Source organism: Mytilus edulis, chromosome 5, assembly GCF_963676685.1.
Source record: "Mytilus edulis chromosome 5, xbMytEdul2.2, whole genome shotgun sequence".
Taxonomy (NCBI): Eukaryota; Metazoa; Mollusca; class Bivalvia; order Mytilida; family Mytilidae; genus Mytilus; species Mytilus edulis.
In genome coordinates this window covers 5,958,926-5,981,783 of record NC_092348.1, presented here as the reverse complement: position 1 = coordinate 5,981,783, position 22,858 = coordinate 5,958,926, and the positions used below count along the sequence as shown (strand labels likewise).

Below are 22,858 nucleotides of genomic sequence, written 5' to 3'. Positions count from 1 at the left end.
AAAATTTCGTTACATAGACATGAACAGATAACAATTGAAAAATATTTTTAGTCACATTTTTCCTCGTAAGGTTCAGTTCACAAAAAAAACATGATGTTAATTTTAAATTGAGGAGAATTCATATCCATCCAATAACGAAAAATAAGTATATCAATGAGCATGTGCTGAAGCTTGTATCATTGCGAAATGTGTTCACAGGGCATTGCAACACTCGCCTGCTTTGCCCGTCAAATTCTTTATTGCATTTGAGACCTCTTTTCTAGGGAACTTTGTTTATAATTCAGCTTCAGTTCAGCAACGATATTCCCGTGCTTGTATTTTCTATCATAATTATCGGATATGTTACTTACGTCGTAACTACAATCCCCTTCCCTTTCATAAATGTGAACTACCTAATTAGAATATTTAACGGATTTGTTATCACATAAGCAACACGACGGTTGCCATATGTGGAGCATGATCTGCTTAACCTTCCAGAGCACCTGAGATCACCCCTAGTTTTTGGTGGGGTTTGTGTTGATTATTCATTAGTTTTCTATGTTGTGTCATGTGTAATATTGTTTGTCTTTTTTTTCATTATTAGCCATGGCGTTGTCAGTTTGTTTTAGATTTATGAGTTTGACTGTCCCTTTGGTATCTTTCGTCCCTCTTTTAGGCCATTTGGACCTCAATTCATTTGTTCATAAAACAATAACTGTAATACATGCCTGTATACCTTCTCTTTTAATCGTACTCTGTGATATCTGAATTTTATATTTGGGTAAACTATTTTTATTTCATTTTACTATTCATGTTTTTTTGTATTTGATTTTAGATTCAAGTGGAATAGAGCCTTTATAGTGAAGATTTTTATGGACCATGTCTGCACAAATTCAAATTCCACAACTAATATTATGCTTCTATGGAGTGTAAGTATGTTTGAGCTTAAAATTATTTTATTCAATAAGTAACTTTCAATTGTGATTTTTTTAGTTAGATTTTTTTTTGTTATTTTCCTAATCACTAAAATTATTGCACTTCAAAGAGTATCTCATCGTGTAAAATGATATCGAATTTTTAGTAGACGAATCAAAAAATGGTGAATTGTTATTATAGAAATGATTAAAATTACTCACAAATTTCGAATGTTATCGGCTGCAATTCCATTATAAATTGAATTAGTGATTGATCAATGTCTAGGTAAAATGTATGCAGTTGTGGATACTTGAGGCAGTTTGCTGTTTGTATTTTTTATATTATTTTGTTTTGTCATTTCTACGTTTATTTAGGTTGTGTAACCTTCAATTGTTGACCAAATTTGATACCGTGAATTATTCTCACTCAAAATATTATTTTCTGCACTCATCTTATATTTCTATTAACAAAAATACTGAAATCATGAATATGACTTCTGCTATTTAAATATTTAAATAGACTCTCAATCCCTGTAATTTTATCGTATATTTGTAAGGACATTTAAATTGTTTCTACTCGCTTCTAATTAATCCGTTGCATACATTCCGGTTTTCAATTTCTGTTAATTAAAGCCTTACGTAGTATTAATGTTTCTTTAAAGTTGTTTTGTCCAAGCACAACCTACTTAAACTTTTTTTTAAATATTGTTTTGTTCAAATTTAACAAAGCTGTTGGTCTGCAACGCTAACATGTTGTTTGATTAAACATCCTAGTCAATAGATATTTGTAACTTGTGGATTAATTAGATCACGGCAGTGTTGTCTGTTTTAATATGGTGCATTTTTTTCTTTGACACACAAGATTTTAACTTCTTTATAAAAAGACAGACGTCGCAAATAGATGGTCAAAATTTCCACAGCTTTTATTCGTATTTTATATAACACGTTTATTCTTGAAAACATCTTCTACTTTCAGGAATTTCACATCCAATTTTCTATGAAAATATTCTTTACAAAGCACGCAAATGTCAGTATTCACCTCAAAAGCTAGCAAAACCGTTAAACATATTTATTAAGAAGGGATATAGTTACAAAACTGTTGCGATGTCATTTATTAAGATTGCTTTTTTTTGGGTCTTTAATATTGATTCAATTATAGGGTTTTTGCATCGGAAATAAACACATTTATTATAAAATCAGTTGTTGTCATGACACGGGTTATATTCCTCTCATATATTTCATGATGGTATAATACACAAACCATAACAATAGAGATTGCTGATATTCATATGATGAAGACGTAATCTTTCAATTAGTTTAATTGAGGTCTGGAGATTGCATGTCATTAACTGCTAGCAGTCTGATGTTGTTTATATATTATTGTCATTTGGTTTATCGTCTTTTGTTTCATATACTGACATCGTGCTCGGACCTCTCTTAAACTAAGTTTAACTGTGCATATTAGGGGAGGGGTTGAGATTAAAAAGAACATGTTTGACCTTGCCGCAAATTTTTGCCTGTGCCAAGTCAGAAGCCTCTATCCTTTGTAAATCTTGCATGATTTTAAATTTTAGTTTCTTGTATAATTTGGAGTAAATGTTGATGCAATGAAAAATTATGTTTTGTGAATCGAGTCTCCAGAAAAGTGCATGCAGCAGGTATATTTAATGGAAGTAATATAAAAACGTAATTTTCAGGCTTTATCAGACGGACCAAATATGACCGAGGTAAAATCCCTGGAGAAAATTGAGAAATATTTAAAAGACTGCAACCAAGATATAATTACTCAGTGCTCTGGGTAAGTTCTGAAATCCTTTGTATTGCAAATAAGAAATGGTTAAATACTAGTTGTATTTAAATTTTTTAACTGATAACACTAGATGTAACACAATTTGTTTTAAAACAATTTTATGATAAATTATGAAATATTGCGTTTTTATTTTATTGTATTCAATTGATTTCCATTTAAATCTATTTTTTTTTCATTTTTAAGAAAAGACAACGAAGAAGCCCAAGATTTCAGAAGAAGATGTAACAGTTTCTTTATGGAAGTTATATCTCTGCTCTGTTTTGGAACTGGAACACCGCCTTCTGTGGAAGTCATTGATAAACTTTTTACATACATAACAGGTCCTGATCAATCTGAACGAGCCAAAAAAGTCGGATCAAAGAAGTTGACTATATTTGATGCTTCTATGGATCAATCACCGGTTATACGGTCATTTTTGTTGCAACAAATAATTGCTTCATGGTGAGACAAAACAAATACCTCATTTGTTAAAATCCATGGCTTCATATGGAAAATAGTAAAACATGATGTCAACCACTGCATTTAAGTGCGAGAGATGTTGTCATATAAGTAGAGTTTAAATATTAAAGACAACATTAGTATACCGGTGTTCAAAAGTTCTATATCGATAGAAAAAAAAAAATCCGGGTGAAAAACTTAAATCGAGGGAAACACACAAACTTTAACAGGATAAAACGATTTTTTTTCGCCTGTCTCGATCTGAAGGCTCTGGCCTTTTTAAATCGTTATTTTTTTAATTATATTTCATTTTTATGTGTAGGAGTTTGGTGTGACGTCCAGTTTCACTAGAATAATTCAAAATTTTATTTAGAGGCTAGCTGATACCTCCGGTGCGGGATGTTCTCTCTGTGTTGAAGACCAATTGGTGGCCTTCGGGTGTTGTCTGTTCTTTGGTCGGGTTGTTGATTTTTACACATATTCTCAATTTTCATTCTTATTTTTATAACACACATAGAGAAACGAACTATAAGATAACAACTGCCATTTTCCTGATTTAGTACATGACCTTTCTTAGAAAGAGGTAAAATTAAGTATAAAGCTTAAAAATTCTTGTGTTTTTAGCTCACCTGGCCCAAAGGGCTAAATGAGTTTTTCTCATCACTTGGCGTCCGTCGTCAGTCGTCCGTCGTCGTCGTCGTTAACTTTTACAAAAATCTTCTCCTTTAAAACTACTGGGCCAAACTGAACCAAACTTGGCCACAATTATCATTTGGGTATCTAGTTTAAAAAATGTGTGGCGTGACCTGGCCAACCAACCAAGATGGCCGCCATGGCTAAAAATAGAACATAGGGGTAAAATGCAGTTTTTGGCTTATAACTCAAAAACAATAGCATTTAGAGCAAATCTGACATGGGGTAAAATTGTTGATCAGGTCAAGATCTATCTGCCCTCACATTTTCAGATGAATTAGAAAACCCGTTATTGTGTTGCTGCCCCTGAATTGGTAATTTTAGGGATTTTTTGCTGTTTTTGGTCATTCTCTTGAATATTATTATAGATAGAGATAAACTGTAAACAGCAATAATGTTCAGCAAAGTAAAATTTACAAATAAGGTTTATGATCAAAATGGTCAGTTGACCCCTTTAGGAGGTATTGACCTTTATAGTCAATTTTTAACAATTTTTCGTAAATCTTAGTAATCTTTTACAAAAATCTTTTCCTCTGAAACTACTTGGCCAAATTAATCCAAACTTGGCCACGATCATCTATTGGGTATTTAGTTTAAAAAATGTGTGGCGTGACCTGGCCAACCAACCAAGATGGCTTCCATGGCTAAAAATAGAACATAGGGTAAAATGCATTTTTTGGCTAATAACTCAAAAACTGAAGCATTTAAAGCAAATCTGAAAGGGGTAAAATTGTTTATCAGGTCAAGATCTATCTGCCCTCAAATTTTCAGATGAATTCGACAATCCGTTGTTGGGTTGCTGCCCCTGAATTGGTAATTTTGGTTTTTTTTTGCTGTTTTTGGTCATTATCTTGAATATTATTATAGATAGAGATAAACTGTAAACAGCAATAATGTTCAGCAAAGTAAGATTTACAAATAAATCCACATGACCCAAACGGTCAGTTGACCCCTTTAGGAGGTATTGACCTTTATAGTCAATTTTTAACCATTTTTCGTAAATTTTATATATCTGTTACAAAAATCTTCTTCACTGAAACTGCTAGGCCAAATAAATCCAAACTTGGCCACAATCATCTCTAAGGTATCTTGTTTAATAGATGTATGGCGTGATCCGCCAAACCAACCAAGATGGCCGCCATGGCTAAAAATAGAGCATAGGGGTGAAATGCAGCTTTTGGCTTATAACTCAAAAACCAAAGCATTAAGAGCAAATCTGACATGGGGGTAAAATTGTTAATCAGGATAAGATCTATCTGCCCTCAAATTTTCAGATGAATCAGAGAACCCGTTGTTGGGTTGCTGTTCCTGAATTGGTAATTTTAAGGAAATTTTGCTGTTTTTGGTTATTATCTTGAATATTATTATAGATAGAGATAAACTGTAAACAGCAATAATGTTCAGCAAAGTAAGATTTACAAATAAGTCAACATGACCAAAATGGTCTATTGACCACCTAAGGAGTTATTGTCCTATATAGTCAATTTTAAACAATTTTCATAAAATTTGTAAATTTTTACTACCGGTAACATTTCACAGAAACTACTGGGCCAAGTTTATTATAGTTAAGATAATTGTAAGCAGTAAGAATTTCAGTAAAGTAAGATGTACAAACATATCACCATCACCAAAACACATTTTGTCATGAATCCATCTGCTTCCTTTGTTTAATATTCACATAGCCCAAGGTGAGCCACACAGGCTCTTAAGAGCCTCTAGTTTAATTATCCATTATTACAGATTATGTTTTTATTTAATAGCAGTGACAAGGACGTGCAAGAATATTTGTCTGTATACTTCACACATGCTAAAGAATTGTTAAATACAGCTAAACAACCTGACCAGTATATCGAACTATGCATTCTTCTTCTCCATTGTTTGGAAGTAAGTGATTATTTTTAATTTGTATAACTTTTATTTACTTGATTTACAAAGGAATATATTCGATTATTAATTTGTTGATGTAACGCGGGAGGCAAGACGGTAGCACGGCGGGTGGTTGTCAAACAGTGTCAATGACATACATTGGAAACGCTTTGACAACATCTGTTAGACCAAGTGTCTCCTATGACTAAATCTCTATTCCGAAACTTACAAATAATCACTTTTTGCAGTTGTCCTGTATAGGTGTCAATATTTTCGAATATCCTTTTCATGCTTGACAATCCAACCGGTTTGCTGTCAATCTGACAGCTCCATATACTTTTTACACTACCTTGTCCAAAGGGGCAAGTGAGCTTGTCTAATCACGTCTGTCGTCCAATTACATTACAAACATCTTCTTCTCTGAAACTTAAAAAAATAAAAAATCATAACGGAAAGTCGATAATCGAATGTCTAAACCGATTGATAAAGCACATCAAACGAATAGACAACAACTGTCTAAATCCTGACTTGGAACGGGCTTGTTCCAATATAGAAAACGGTGGTTTATAGCGCTAAACCTCTCACTTAAACATTCAGTTTTGGGCTTATGTTTCATCAATTGTATTTAAAAACATTTGGTGGTGTTGGAAAATCCTTTGCATTGGTAATTGACCTTTTGATGATTTTGAGACAACAAAGAAATTATTCAATAACAATTAGGAAAGTAAAACAAAAATGATTTTATCAATTCCTGTAAAGATTAGTCTATATGGAAAAATCGACAAATATTTGTGAAAGGCAACATTTGCTGTACATCGACTCGTTGATTTCTTTGATGCGTTATATATTTTCCCATTTTAAAAGGGACTTCACGTTTTGAATTTGCATTGTGAAATGTGTCGTATATTATTTATTTTGCGTTTTGTACCTATCTTTAGTGCTTGAAGGGGAAATACTCCCTTATTTATATGCGCTATGTATAAGTATGTGCTCATTTGTAATTGTTACTTCTATGCCTGCTACCAGACTTGGGGTAATTGTAATTGTAATCGTTAGTCAGCTGTAATTGATTACAGTTATTCAAGTAATCATTGTAATCATTAATCAGCCAAAAATCTGGTTACATGTAATTTGATTTAATCAACTACTTTTCAAAATGCCCTGTAATCCTGATAACATTTTGATTACATTCTGATTACAATGAAAAAAATCTTGAACTGTGTTTATGGTCAATAAATGAACCTTTTTTTTTCTTATTTAATAAATAATTCACAGTTAACATAGCTTGTTTTACTTTAAAAAGCATGTTAATTGATTTATATACTTCAGTAAAAAATAGAATGTTACAATATTAAAAAGTCATCATTAGCCTAAGAAGGCCTTAGTAAAAACTATTGTACATATTTTCACAATTAAAAGATGTACATATATATTTGTTAAAAATAAACTGTTATATTTAAGCAATATTATACTTTTCTTTAACTCTGAATTATAATCTTTTGTTAACAATGTGATTATTGCTAACTTTGAATTGACAGGTAGGAAATCAATTAAGGGTTGTTTTTATTACAATTTCCAATTGAGTATAGCTTGATAGCTGTAGGACATTATACACGATAAAAGATTAAACAGACATGTGAAAGTTTATCTAATTAGCACAAACTAAATTAAAAGTTGGACAAATATCTTGTTTAAAATAAGCAAATGTGTGTATGTAATTGGACTGGACATGTAAAATGCATTGACTTTTAGTCATGATAGTACTTGTATTTTGTTTACAATTTCTATTAAATTTTCACATAATTTTTATCTGGTAACTTTACTTTATCCATATCTTAACTTCCAAAAACTTCCCCTTGAAATACATATAAAGTCTTAAAGAGGTCAGAAGACAAACAGCATACTCTTTATAAAGCCATATTCAATTGATCATGAGGTCAAAATAATTCAGTGATTAATGATGTTAAAGTGTAATTGGTGACACAATGTTCATGTATGTATTTAGTGAACTTTTGTGGTTTATCAAATAGATGAAGTTTGAAGTTTATAAACAAAATCCTTTCTAAAAATAAATATAGATTTATTTACATGTATTAAACGTTTATTCATTCAAATCATTCAAAATAATTTTTTGTTGTTTTTTTAATTCATTGTAATCGGATGTAATCATGATTATTTTGCCAATGAAATCATTAATTTAATCAGACACTTTCAGAAATGATGTAATCATTAATTTAATTTGTCCATTCGTTTTTGATGCGTTTTGTTATTTGATTTTGCCATGTGATTATGGACTTTCCCAATTGGTCTTCCTCTAAGTTCAGTATTTTTGTGATTTTACTTTTTAATCGTACAAATGACAAAGTAATTGTAATTTAATCAATTACATTGAAAGTAATCGGACCCATCTCTGCCTGATACACGATTTCAAATTAAGACAACAGTCTTACATTTGCTGCTAAGAAGTCATAAATCGATTGTAAGAGTACAAACACAGGGAAGAAACTAAAACTGAGGGAAATTAATTATAAAAGGAAAACATCACCGTGTAACAAAAACAAACGTAATCATAAATTGAAACGAACTATAATTAATTGTAGAAGGAAAACATTACCGCGTAACAAAATCGAACGCAAACATACATAGAAACGGTCTATATTATTACCAATGCCATATTCCTGTTTAGTAAAGGATATCTAAAGACAAAAATAGTGGTTTGAACGTGGTTTTATGGCAATGCTTGAGTATTTCTTTTTAAAGGACAATGAAAACGTGACATTAATGTTCACAGAAATTAAAATAAAATGTTGATCGTTTAGAGACTAGATTAATTATTGTAAATCATTGATATTAACTTTTAATAATTTAATTTTGGATGTAAAGCGTCTTCTGATTGGCTGACGGTTATTTTGTTATGAGTCCATACACATAATTTAGTCATGTGAGCGTGACGTTATCAACGTTTTTTCATGGTTTTCTACGGTTAAAAATAGAATTTATAATTAAATTATAAGAAATGACTGTATTATTTTTTTTTCTGTCTATTCGAAATAACATAAAAATGTGGTGCACACTGTTAAAAAACCCGCTACGCTCGTTATTCAGTGTGCACCAATTTTTTTATGTTATTTCTTAAAAGACAGAAAAAAATATTACAGTCATTCCTTAAATATTTTTTTACAAAATTATTTTAAAAGAAGTAGATGTTGGAAAATTTCTAAGAAACTGTGATTTCCGACGTCTAAGTCCGTTGCGATGGTTTGTAATATTGAAAAAGAGCGCTTTTTTAAGGTAGAAATGTAAGACTGTCAATGTTATTTTTGTTTGTTTTGTAAATACTTTTCAAGAATAAATATCTTTACTACGCATATAGTTGAATTATTTCAGGATTCGTTACATCAAAGGCATACAGGAAATGACAAGACACACATTGCAACTCAGATGTTGACAGACGCACTTCAAAAAATAAGCATGGATATCAATATTTTAGAGAAGATAAAATATATTGCAAATGTTAAGTTTGCATTAGTCTGTGTAGCACAGCTGATACATGAAATGAATTACACAACGTCACATTTTAAAACCCTTGATGAGACGAAGAAACGACTGTTAGAAGCAGCCTCATGCATATGTGAAAATAGTAAATCACTATGGCCAAGGTAACAGTTGTTGAAAATGAAGTCCATATATCGCTATTGAAAGAACGTATTTAATACACTGTTATACATGCAAACAAAACGTAGGGATAACGAAAAGAAGCTCACTCTACTAAATTTTGGATTAAGGAATAATTCTTCCTTACAAATATACAGATGTCAATACCATTCCTGTTTCTACAGATCTAAGTCTGCAAAAAACATAACGCTTTGTTATTCAGACCCATTCATACATTAAATACACAGACAAAAGCTATAGAAATTATATCTTCTAGTTTTCATCCTTTCGTGGTGGTCGAAATAATACAAGAAGAAACAAATTTATTAATCGTTTAGTGTATTTCTATTTGAAGACCAATTTATGTTACAATATGAGTTGTTTTTTTATTCAAATGTTTTGACAGATGACTTTAATAAAAATTACTGACAACACTCTAATACGAAAGACAACTGCCATTAAAATGAAATAAAGATAATAAAAAATTGAGATAGAAAAGTATAGAAATATTAAAGATCGCACATCAACACCCCGTATAACCCCGATACAGATGAAACCGGACGTTGACGCGTTCGAATCGAACGCACCGTGTAACACTGAGTTCAGACAGTAAGAAATTCATTCTTTTAAAGACAATCCAATATCTATTCTTCGGATATTTTGCTCCAATATATTATTTGCCATAATACTCATTAATTACTAAAAGGTTTTTCAAAAATGTGACATATTTATATACAAACATCAAAAACGTACGACGATATCAATAATAAAACGTGCTTGGTATTTTTTAAACTTTCAAAACTTAATGTTTCTCGTTCCTCATAGTTTTTAAAACATACATTTTTGAAAACTTCATAGTATAAATTAACAAACTTGTAAAAGTCGTTTGTTTATGTTGTATCTAGAAACAAAACAAAAATACACGTTTTAAAGTGTCTTTATTTTCATGTTGTGTACGCTTCGTTGTCATTACACCTTTTTATACTGTACGCTTCGTTGACACAATATTGCGTTTGACAATGAATTTTGCATGTATTATATTATGCTTTGATATGATTAACACCAATATGCATGTTTGAAAATAACAATTTAACACCATAACACGCAGACAGCAATCCATAATGTTCGTTGTATTGTCGAAAAACTCTTTGAGGAAATTTTTTACATGTAAACATATCCTCATGTATGTGTCCCAATCCACTCTAAATAAATATGATTAAACTAAAGTGTAGATTGGTAGGAAAATACAATAACTGGACAGATGCAACTATGGCTGTGCTTTTTACAGATACACAGGTCCGATTTCTAATTTGATAGCATTTTTGAAAGTGTTTACCATACGATGGTCAATGTACAGTTAGGTGGTGGGTTTGGTGCCCGCTAACATGTTTAATCCTGCCATATTCTGTATGTGCCTGTCCAAAGCCAGGAGCGTGTTATTCAGTAGTTATATATATTTTTTGTTCACTATTTTGTGCATAAATTTAGCCGTTAGTTTTCTCGTATGAATTTTACTGCATTTGTCATTACGGTGTGTTTTATAGCGGTGTGGGCTTTGTTCATTGTTAAAGGCCGTACGGTGACCTATAGTTGTTCATATTTGTTTTGTATGGTCTCTTGCGAAGAGCTGTTTCAATACCACATTTTCTTTTTTTATATAGAAAGATATAGAAAAACAATCAATGGATTATAGTTTAAGCCTTTTGGCCTGAATCTCCGAGGCGGGTCCTAGGGGGTCATAGATTACCATAGAGTTGCATTAAGGCTAATATGATAAATATGTGTATACAATAAACATCAATCTAATTAAAAACCGATCTCGGTTTTTAATTAGATTGAATGAACATGTAACTGATAGCCATCAATAGTAATCTAGTTACTTTAATGTGAAGATAGATATAAAGACGAAGAGACAATTCTTAATATTAACTGGTTTGCCTTCTTCAATTATGTTTTTGTGTTTGTTTAATTTTTAAGGTATAAAGATTATACTTAAATTCCTCGAACTCTACAGTCTTTCTACTGTGGTGCAAAAATCTAAATGATTGGTCAGGTAATTCTGGTTATTAAAAGCACCTTAAAGTCCATACCCACCCATATGAATTTCATTCAAAATTTTGATTTATTTCACAGAAGACCACAGGGACCATATTTATATTCCCCAGTTACCCTTCGCGTCATCGGTAAATTATGGGTTGAGCAAAGCATCAATCATTAACCTAACCTTAGACATTTGCTGTGTTTCGTCTTTCATGTTGGTACTGAACAATTTATGGACCCTTTTTTTTGGTTATGACACGCGTACGTAATGGCTGATTGTTGGTTGTTAAACGCTCACTTGCATATATGTCATGCATGTTCAGGATAAACACAAAGTAGCAACACATAATAATGACACAAATGTTGCATTTCAACATGCTATTTCTTTACCTCTCTTAAATCCCAGTCACCCTACACCAAATTCTTTCATAAATAAAAAAAAATTGGCCACAATAAAGAGAGTTTTGCTGTACCTGTTAAATCAAAACATCACTTAGCATTATAACAATATATGCACACTTATAAGGACTCATAATACCGAACACCCACTCGAGACTGTTTATATTTGGCATTACACAAGTTCATGCGTTTTATTACGTCACTTTACCCAAAAGCGTAGGATATACTGATTTAAGGTAGATCATACACAAATGTTTTTTGAGACAGAATTTTCTTAAAAGTTTCCAAAATGAAGTTTTCACTATGCTTTTTTCAAAAATATAATAAACCTTATGGGTCACTGTGCTATTTTTAAAGCTTTGAGTCATTGAAAATTGCCTATTTTTGGTTAGTTTGTTCATGAAAAAACACATAAGAGTGCATAAAAAAAATTCTTTGAAATAGAAATTTGAAATAAATTGTGAGAAGATAGGGTTCATAATATCTTTCAAGAAAATAAAAAGAAAACATGGTGTCACCGAGCTTGTTTTCTTGCCACGAGTAAAAATTAAAAAATTCCCAATTAGCCTAGTATAAATTTTCTACTAAAAGAGTTATCTCCCCTTAAATGGCTCATTAGAAAAAAATTATTTTAAAAACAAAAATGGTATATAATTGTTAAAATATTTTAAATAATACAATAAATCAACAAGTTTTCTTTATATTAATAAACAGTCTAACCATTAAATTGCAAATCTGTTTCCAAATTTGCTGATTTAAGAAAATAACCAGACCGATTTTGTACTATGATTGTACAAATCCAAGATGGCGGTATACCATGAATCTACCTTAAAACACTTTAGATACATGATTTACTTCTTAGTTGTAATTAGTTTTAAAATAACTATCAGTTACATTTTTTTTGTACTACAGTTACTCGTTTGTCGATAGTTGATGTATATGGTCTACGTGTCTTGTACCGACATTTTGAGTTTAGCCAATTGCAACTGATATATTTTTTATCATGTTGTGCTGTTACACCAGTTTTCTAGGTTAAGGAGAGGGTTGGGGATTACATGTTTAATCCCGCCGCACCTTTTCGTCGGTCCAACGTCATGATCCTATAGTACATTGCTTATATAGATTTGTAATTTTTCTTCTTTAATACACAATTCATAAGTGATAAATAAATAACCGTTAGTTTTATCGTTTTAATTTTTCCTTCTTTTTTTTTATATCGGGGCCTTTTTTAGCCAACTGTATGGTATAGGTTTTCCTCATTTTAAATGTTGTACATTGGACTATAAAGATTGCTTTATACACCCACTTCATTTAAACTTGGGTGGAAAGTTGTCTCACTGGCCATCATACCACATCTACGAAGCTTTATATGTAAAAACAAAATAATTAAAAGATAGCAGTTGGAATGCCATCCATGGCATTCGGCAAATTAAGTTAAACGAGCTCCTACATGTATGTCTGCCTTCGTCTAGGGAAAATTGGACCAACATCGGCATTTGGAAGAGCCTCAAATTGTGAAAAGGAAGTCATTAAAGTTTTAATGACTATACTTTTTGAAACTTTATTTCCTTTGGAATATATTTGTTTACTGTTTATTTCATCTGGAATAACATTGGAAGTCTCAATTTCCAATAAAAACATACCCAGCAGATGTACGCTGGTTAAATATTACAATTTTGGCTTTGTTTGACATATATTTTAAGTTCAACTACTTTGACTAAGTTAACAGATAAACATTTACAATAAAATACAGAAAATGGGTCGCCGATACCATCTCGAAAACCTTGACAAAAAAGTGATTTGTGACGGTTTTTGTCAACGAACTGTACAGTGATTATTTCAAAGCGCACAACGAACGCGACACATTTGGTGGAACGAATAATACAGTACGAAAAAAAGTTATTTTGTATAATATCGCGTTTATTCTAAATTCTAAGGCACAATTGAAGGCACGTAGTTATTCAATGTATAGTTGCTTAGTATTGCTTAAGATATCAATACGCAAAGATGTATGCACGAAAAGATATTCAGCATTGTTTATATCATAAACCGTATAAAATTGCACCATGTCTGTGCGTTTTGCATCTAGCAGTTTTATCAAACGTTTTATACAATATCTAAAACTTACAACAACTGTATAATTGAATAAGTAAACTAACATGCACATTGACATATTTATATATTCTCAAATAAGTTCCAGAAAGGCATTCGAAATTGTTGTCATCCCAAATGTTGTCCTGATTATCGCTTCGAACGCGTCAACGTCCAGATTCATTTGTATCGGGGTTATACGGCGTGATCAAGTACTAGTTAAAAATAAATCTCCTGCCATACTTTGTTTATGTAAACTGTAGCTTTATTTCTATTTGATTTCATCTTCGCAAGAAAATTCCTGGTGAAACAGTTATGTAGATGTCATGGCATTGATATGTATCATGCTATTGTGAAAAGTGATGATACTTCTTTCCACTGGGTTTGTTTACCAGAGCTTAGAGGAGACTATCTTCAGGTATATCTATGGATTAAAGTCAACTTTTTGTTGTTTCATTTGTATAAATATCTATCATCTAATTTAACTTTTGTAACTATATAAATGGTATACATCAATTTGTAAAGGGACCCAGCATCTATCAAGAAATTTATCTTTGACTTCAATTAGTAAATGACGTTCCTTGACGTACATTGAACTCAATGTTTCGTTGTTTCAAATGGTTAAAAAGTCCACCTTTATAAGGTTATTAGAAATTTTTACGTTTAAATTGCCAATTATTTTGTAATCTGGTGTTTTTGTAAAATGCATTTCTATTTGTATCCATCTAATGAGCTAATTACAACCAGGTAAGGGGTGGGTTGGGATCCTGCTAACATATTTAATTCCGCTGTATGTATGTGCCTGTCCCAAGTCAGTAGCATGTAATTCAGTGGTTGTTGTTTGTTGATGTGTTATATTAACTCATCATAGATACCAGGATTGAAATTGCATATTTACGCCAGACGCGCGTTCCGTCTACTTTCAACTCATCAGTGACGTTCGATTACATAATTGTTTTTCTTTCATTTTTTGCTCAACTGGTCAAAGAGATACCAGTGTTTTTTTCTCACTTCTCTGCGTCCGTCTTCCGTCTTCGTCGCCCGTAATTTTTTTACAAAAATTTTCTCTGAAACTGTCAGGCCAAATAAAACCAAACTTGGTCTCAACCATTCTTTTGGTATAATAAGTTTAATAAATGTTTCCAATGACCCCGCTTATAACCAATGGGGCTTATACACATTTAGAGAAAAACTTTTAAAGTGAACAAATGTTAATCAAGTGAAGATCTATCTGCCTAAAAAATTTCAGACGTTGTGAGGTTGCTGCATATAGATTTTAAATTTTGAGGAGCTATTGCCGTTTTAAATTAATATCTTCAAATTGATGCATTGAATAGATAGAGATAAAATGAAACAGAGAACATTGTCAGCAAAGTAAGCTTTACAAATCAGTCAAATGATCGAAATTGTCAATAGACCCCTTCAGACGTTATTTTCCCTTAAGGTTGATTTCGGACAATTTTTCGTAAATTTTTGTAAGCTTTAAGAAAAAATTTTCTACACTCAATCTACTGAGTGAAATAGAATTAAACTTAGCAACAATTTTCACAATAGGGTATCTGGATTGTAAAATTTATCCGAAGATCCTGTCATCCAACCAACATGGTCTTCATGGCTTGAAAAGAAAGACGGGTTTACTGTTGAAGTCTATGAGGAAATTGTAAAATTAATTAGGATAGTTAAAATTTGAAAAACTGATTAAAATAATGATAAGCGTTTAGGTAACAAGTCACGGTACTTTTTATCCCAAATTCATGTTTTTAGTTTACTTTTTATATTTGTTATTCTCATCGGATTTTATCTAATGCTAAGTTCGTTTATGTGTTACATTTTAATGTTGTGTCTTTATCCTTCTCTTATATTAAATGCGTTTCCCTTGGTTTTGATTTGTGACCCGGATTTGTTTTTTCTATCGATTTATGAGTTTTAAACATCGGTATACTACTGTTTACGTTTTCTGTGCACGTTTTTGAAGGCCAAATGTTGATCCATAGATGTTATTTTCTGTGTCATGTGAACGGTTGTCATGCCATTCAAACTACGTCTTTTTTTTATATATCATATGCTTTTTTTTATGAGCCATTTCAAGTAATAAGGCTTTACACATTTAATGGTTGATATATATCTCAGTAGGCTACGGAATTAAAAAAGTTCACAACTGTTTTTTTTTTTTTAAGATAAAAGAATGTAATGACAGATACATTATGTTTGGCGAAGATTACAAGGAGCTTAGAGACGCTGTTGGTGAAACAATTTTTACTGAAAATAGTGCAATATTAGAACAGATGCTTCAAGTATGTTATTTTAGGTCATGCACGTTGCAAAAACCGAAAAACGACGAAAAGACAAAAACTGTTTTGTAACGAGGCCGGTATCACTTATTGTTGTCACAAATTTAACATTTTTTTTTTATCAGATCCATTGCAAATCTAAATTTTGATTTTTCAAATTGTTGTATGAGGTTTGGAAATCATATAACCTTACGACATGATCGATATATTTTGAAGAGGAGGACATGCAAACACGTCTATTATTTTATCACCAGAATGATGCTTTAGCTCTGTGGGTGTAAAATCCAATGGATGATTTGTATACATTGCTGGCGGACCTAAGATAACCTCAGTTGTTTATATGGTTCTTATTTTACTAATTCTTTTTATAAAGTGTTTTGTGTTTTGTTTGTCTTTTCGTCGTTTTGCGGTTTTTACAATAATTTTGACAGTTTGCGTTTTAGTTTTCAAATTTGAATATCTGTTTTGTCTCCCTTAATAGCTCACAATGAACGATGGACCAAGTGAGCTATTCTCATCCCTTGGCGTACGCGTCCGTCGTCCATCGTCTTTGTTAACCTTTTTACATTTGATCTTCTTCTAGAGAACCACTAAATGGAATTGTATCAAACATAGCATGAATGTTCCTTATGAGGTGCCGACCAAGTGTTGTTACTTTGAATGAGATCCATCATTTAATATGGCCGCCAACGGGGGCTGAGTTTTAGCGTAGGATCTTATGGGAAACACATAGATATGTCTTCTTATAGAGAACTAATGAATGGAATGATTGAAAAATGGCATGAATGTTCCTAATGAGGTGTTGAACAAGTGTTGTTGCTTTGGAGCAGATTCATTATACAAAGGGGGAAATGTAGACTTTGAATACATTCTAATTTGAATAAAAGTTTCACTAACCAACGCATTAAGGTGAATTTGGAATCAGAAAATTTAGCATCATTTCCGTACCAAATTAGAAATATAGATGTTGTGTTCAGTCTTTTTTTTAAAACTTTGCATTAAATGTCATTGAAAATTATCCATAGTTGGATATCTTCAGATATAAGATATTCCGACTAACGAACCAATTCGAGCATATACATACACACATGCACATACACACTCACAACACAATCTTATTTTTTAGCTCACCTGGCTCAAAGGGCCAAGTGAGCTTTTCTCATCACTTGGCGTCCGTCGTCCGTCTTCTGTCGTCGTCGTCGTCCGTCATTAGCTTTTACAAAAATTTTCACCTCTGAAACTACTGGGCCAAATTAAACCAAACTTGACCACAATCATCATTGGGGTATCTAGTTTAAAAAATGTGTCCGGTGACCTGGCCAACCATCCAAGATGGCAGCAATGGCTAAACATAGAACATAGGGGTAAATGCAGTTTTTGGCTTATTACTCAAAACCCAAAGCATTTAGAGCAAATCTGACTGAGAACAATTGTTTATCAGGTCAAAATCTATCTGCCCTGACATTTTCAGATGAATCGGACAACCTGTTATTGGGTTGCTGCCCCTGATTCGGTAATTTTAAGGAAATTTTGCTGTTTTTGGTTATTATCTGGAATATTATTATAGATAGAGATAAACGGTAAACAGCAATAATGTTCAGCGAAGTAAGATTTACAAATAAGTCAATATGTCCAAAATGGTCAGTTGACCCCTTTAGGAGTTATTGCCCTTTATAGTCAATTTTTAACCATTTTTCGTAAATATTAGTAATCTTTTGCAAAAATCTTCTCCTCTGAAACTACTTGGCCAAATAAATTCAAACTTAGCCATAATCATCTTTGGGGTATCTAGTTAGAAAATGTGTCCGATGACCCGGCAATCCAATCAAGATGGCCGCCACGGCTTAAAATAGAACATAGGTGTAAAATGCGGTTTTTGGCTTATAACTCAAAACCAAAGCATTTAGAGCAAATCTGGCTGAGGAAAATTGTTTATCAGGTGAAGATCTATCTGCCGTGGAATTTTCGGATGGATATATGTTGTTAGGCTGCTGCCCCTGAATTGGTAATTTGAAAGGAAATTTTGCCGTTTTTGGTTATTATTTTGAATACTATTATAGATAGAGATAAACTGTAAACAGCAATAATGTACAGCAAAGTGATACTTTAAAATAAGTTAACATGACCAAAATGGTCAATTGACCCCCTAAGGAGTTAGTGTCCTTTGTAGTCAACTTTTAACAATTTTCATAAAATTTGTAACTTTTTACTAACATTTTCCACTAAAACTAGTGGGCCGTGTCATTATAGATAGAGATCATTGTTAGCAGCAAGAATGTACAGTAAAGTAAGATGTACAAACACATTACCATCACCAAAACACAAAGTTGTAATGAATCCATCTGCGTCCTTTGTTTAATATTTACATAGACCAAGGTGAGCGACACAGGCTCTTTAGAGCCTCTAGTTTTAAAGTATTTTCAATTTAAGAAAAAAGCTCAAGGTCATCAACGGGTCTTCTTGTAGCCACACATGCAACAAAATATTTTAATTGCACTTCATTATATCCCACGATATAAATATACATGCTACGATTCAGATTAATACGAATTAAACAATAAAAAAAAAAATATAATTCTGTTTAATATCATTTAAACTTCGTTGTCAATATAATGAATTGTATGAAACTGTACTACATGTTAAAGATAAGCTAGCTATAAAACCAGGTTTAATACATCCTTTTCTACATACGAAAAGAATGCATGTACTAAGTCAGAGTATGGCAGTTGGTTTTCTGTCGTTTGATGTGTTTGAGCTTTTGATTTTGTCAATTGCAGAACAAAAATATTGTTTAGAATTCAAGTTCCTCTAAGAAATGTTCCTCTTAGTAATACTATATTAGGGATGTTATCTTTTGTGATGTCGTATCGTCAAGTCAGGCAAAGTTGATTTTAGATGGCCTCCGGGTGCGGGGCATTTTCTCTAATTGAAGACCTGTTGATGACATTTTTCTGTTGTCTGTTCAATGGTCAGATTGTCATTTCTTTGACCCATTCCCTATTTCCATTCACAATTTTATTTTATGCTATTGTTTTTGGTAATTTTTTGTAATTTATCTCTTCAACTGTTTCTGTAACCGTTCAAATACGTGACTTTTTTATGAAGGCTAATCAAGAAAAGCGCATCGAATATATAAACCTTTTATGAAATTATCATTTTCATATAAATATGATCAAACACATAATTAAAATCCCAACAAATTTGCAGAAGGAGAACTGCGGATGGCAGAAAAGAATACAATTACTTCTTGCCTTGCATAGAGAGATATGCCTCAAGAATATTAAAGGTGAACAGGTTTTTTCAGAAAAGGTTAGTGAAAATATAGTCTTCATATAGATTCATTACCTTTTTCAAGTTTATATGATTTTGATTTTTTACTTCTAAACCAAAATCTATGGTTATCTATCTGCATCGGTAATCTTTAAGTTAAAGAAATATTCTTTATTCATAATTTCAGCATTATTTATTCATAGAAAGTTATCAAAGGTACCGTGACTATAATTTAATACGCCATACGCCAAACGCGCATTTCGGCTACATCAGAATCACCAGTGACGCTAAGTTTAAAAAAATTATAAGCCAACGAGTACGAAGTTGAAGAGCATTGGGGAAACAAAATTCCAGAATTTGTGCCAAATATGACTTGGCGTATCTTTTTCCTGGAATTAGAAAATCCGTAGTTTCCCGAAAAAATAAAAGTTTTGTAAACAGGAAATTTATATAAAAAAGTGATCATATAATGTATAACTCCGAAGTGCTGACTACTGGGCTGGTGATATCCTCGGGAACGAAAAGTCCACCTGCAGTGCCATCAACCCAGTGGTGCAAATAGTAATTGAAGGTACCAGGGTTATAATTAAATCGCCAAACGCGGGTTTCGTCTACATAAGACTCATCAGCGACGCTCAGATCAAAATATATTTATAAAGCCAAACATGAACAAAGTTGAAGATTATTGTGGATTCAATATTCCAAAAAAATTGTGCCAAATACGACTAGGTCATATATCACTCGAGAAAGAAAATCCTTAGTTATCCGAAACAAAAGTTTTGTAACAGGAAGTTTATAAAACAAAATGATCATATAATTGATATGCATGTCAACACCAGAGTGCTGGCTACTGGGCTTGTGATAGCCTCGGGGACGAAAATTCCACCAGGAGTGGCATCTACCAAGTAGTGTAAATAATTATGGAAAGTACCAAGATTATGATTTAATATGCCAGGCGCGTGCCTCGTCTATATAGGACACATCACTGACGCTCAAATCAAAAATAGTTAAAAAGCTACACAAGTACAAAGTTGAAGAGTATTGATGATCCAAAAAATAAAGTTGTGCCAAATTCGGCTTTGGAAATCTGTGCAATGAATGATAATCATATATTTTTCAGGGTACATCGTTTCTGAGAGGATATTTGAGAAATCATGCCATAATGAAGAATAAGGTATATTACGTCTAAGTATTTTACGTAAAATATACAAATATAATAAATTATTCGGCAAAAAGAGGAAACTAAGCCAAGCTACTAGCATAAAAGGTTCACAAAGACTGGTACACAAGATTTAAACTTGAACTTGAAAAACCTAAGCCTAAAGTTTAGTTATACTTGATAGTTCAACCATCAGCGTGAATTTAGGTTTTAAAAAGGTAATATTTATACAGTTCTCCCGTGTTAATGGACTGTGTTAACAGATTCAAAAAAATAACTTATCATATTGTGTTATAAAGAAGTAACTTAGTTTGAAGTTTATTAAACACCATGTTGTGCAAGGTGATAGGTTTTACATTTCATTTCTTTTAGCTCACCTGGCCCGAAGTGCCAAGTGAGCTTTTCTCATCACTTGACGTCCGTCGTCCGTCGTCGTCGTCCTGCGTCCGGCGTTAACTTTTACAAAAATCTTCTCCTCTGAAACTACTGGGCCAAATTAAACCAAACTTGGTCACAATCATCATTGGGGTATTTAGTTTCAAATTGTGTCCGGTGACCTGACCAACCAACCAAGATGGCCGCCATGGCTAAAAATATAACATATGGGTAAAATGCAGTTTTTGGCTTATAACTCAAAAACTATAGCCCTTAGAGCAAATCTAAAGTGGGGTAAATTGTTAATCAGGTCAAAATCTAGCTGCCCATAAATTTTCAGATGAATCAGACAACCAGTTGTTGGGTTGCTGCCCCTGAATTTGTAATTTGAAGGAAATTTTGCTGTTTTGGTTATTATCTTGAATATTATTATAGATAAAGATAAACTGTAAACAGCAATAATGTTCAGCAAAGTCAGATTTACAAAAAAAGTCAACATGACCGAAATGGTCAGATGACCCCTTTAAGAGTTATTGCCCTTTATAGTAATTTTTTAACCATTTTTCGTAAATCTTATAATCTTTTACAAAAATCTTCTCCTCTGATACTACCTATGCTTAAAAATTAATTCAAACTATACCATAATCATCTTTGGGGTATGTAGTTTAAAAATTGTGTTCGATGACCTGGCCAACCAACCAAGATGGCCGCCATGGCTAAAAATAGAACATAGGGGTAAAATGCAGTTTTTGGCTTATAACTCCAAAACCAAAGCATTTAAAGCAAATCTGACAAGGTAAAAGAATGTTTATCAGGTCAAGATTTAATTGCCCTGACATTTTCAGATGAATTGGACAACTGGCTGTTAGGTTGCTGCCCCTGAACTGGTAATTTTAAGGAAATTCTACTGTTTTTGGTTATTATCTCGAATATTATTACAGATAGAGATAAATTATAATCTCAAAAATGTTCAGCAAATTAAGACCTACATATAAGTCAACATGGCCAAAACGGTCCGTTGACCCCTTTAGGAGTTATTGCCCTTTATAGTCAATTTTAAACCATTTTTCGTAAATCTTAGTTATCTTTTACAAAAATCGTCACCTCTGAAACTACTGGGCCAAATAAAATCAAACTTGGCCACAAGTGTTATTCGGGTATTTAGTTTAGAAATTGTGTCCGGTGACCCGGTTAACCAACTAAGATGGCCACCATGGCTAAAAATAGAACATAGGGGTAAATGCAGTTTTTGGCTTAAAATTCAAAAACCAAAGCATTTAGAGCAAATATGATTGGGGTTGAAATTGTTTATCAGGTCAAGATCAATCTGCTCTAATATTTTCAGATGAATTGGACAAATGGTTTTTAGGTTGCTGCCCCTGAATTGGAAAATTTAAGAACATTTTGTCGTTTTTGTTATTATCTTGAATATTATTATAGACAGAGATAAACTGTAATCAGCAATAATTTACAGCAAAGTAAGACCTAAAAGTAAGTCAACATGACCAAAATGGTCAATTGACCCCCTACTGAGTTACTGCCCTTTATAGTCAATTTTTAACAATTTTCATAAAATTTGTAAATTTTTACTTACATTTTTCACTGAAAATACTAGGCCAATCATTATAGATAGGGACAATTGTACACAGCAAGAATGTTCAGTAAGGTAAGATCTACAAACAAATCACAATCACCAAGACACAATTTTGTCATGAATCCATCTGTGTCCTTTTTTGAATATTCACATAGACCAAGGTGAACGACACAGGCTCTTTAGAGCCTCTAGTTTAAAAAAATACTATTGCGTTAACATAGATTCACTGGGGTAAAGTTGATGACCGTAACTTCATTCACGGTCATCCCAAATGTCGGATGAAAA

General features: G+C 32.3%; 1 protein-coding gene across 1 annotated transcript; it reads left to right on the top strand.

Annotated features, from left to right (window-relative positions):
- The first annotated feature begins 820 nt into the window (after positions 1 to 820).
- On the top strand, positions 821 to 20,945 carry LOC139525366 (E3 ubiquitin-protein ligase RNF213-like). Its single transcript, XM_071320598.1, has 9 exons — positions 821 to 908; positions 2,591 to 2,691; positions 2,887 to 3,144; positions 5,595 to 5,718; positions 9,088 to 9,359; positions 14,179 to 14,302; positions 16,062 to 16,178; positions 19,383 to 19,484; positions 20,566 to 20,945. The coding sequence occupies exons 1-9, from the start codon at positions 852 to 854 to the stop codon at positions 20,632 to 20,634; spliced, it is 1,224 nt and encodes a 407-aa protein (XP_071176699.1). The 5' UTR covers positions 821 to 851; the 3' UTR covers positions 20,635 to 20,945.
- Positions 20,946 to 22,858: the final 1,913 nt, after the last annotated feature.

Coding starts and splice junctions, on each gene's coding strand:
- LOC139525366 (XM_071320598.1), top strand. CDS start 852: ATGGACCATGTCTGCACAAATTCAAATTCCACAACTAATATTATGCTT. Junction 2,692..2,886: donor ATAATTACTCAGTGCTCTGG/GTAAGTTCTGAA, acceptor TTCATTTTTAAG/AAAAGACAACGAAGAAGCCC. Junction 19,485..20,565: donor AACAGGTTTTTTCAGAAAAG/GTTAGTGAAAAT, acceptor TATATTTTTCAG/GGTACATCGTTTCTGAGAGG.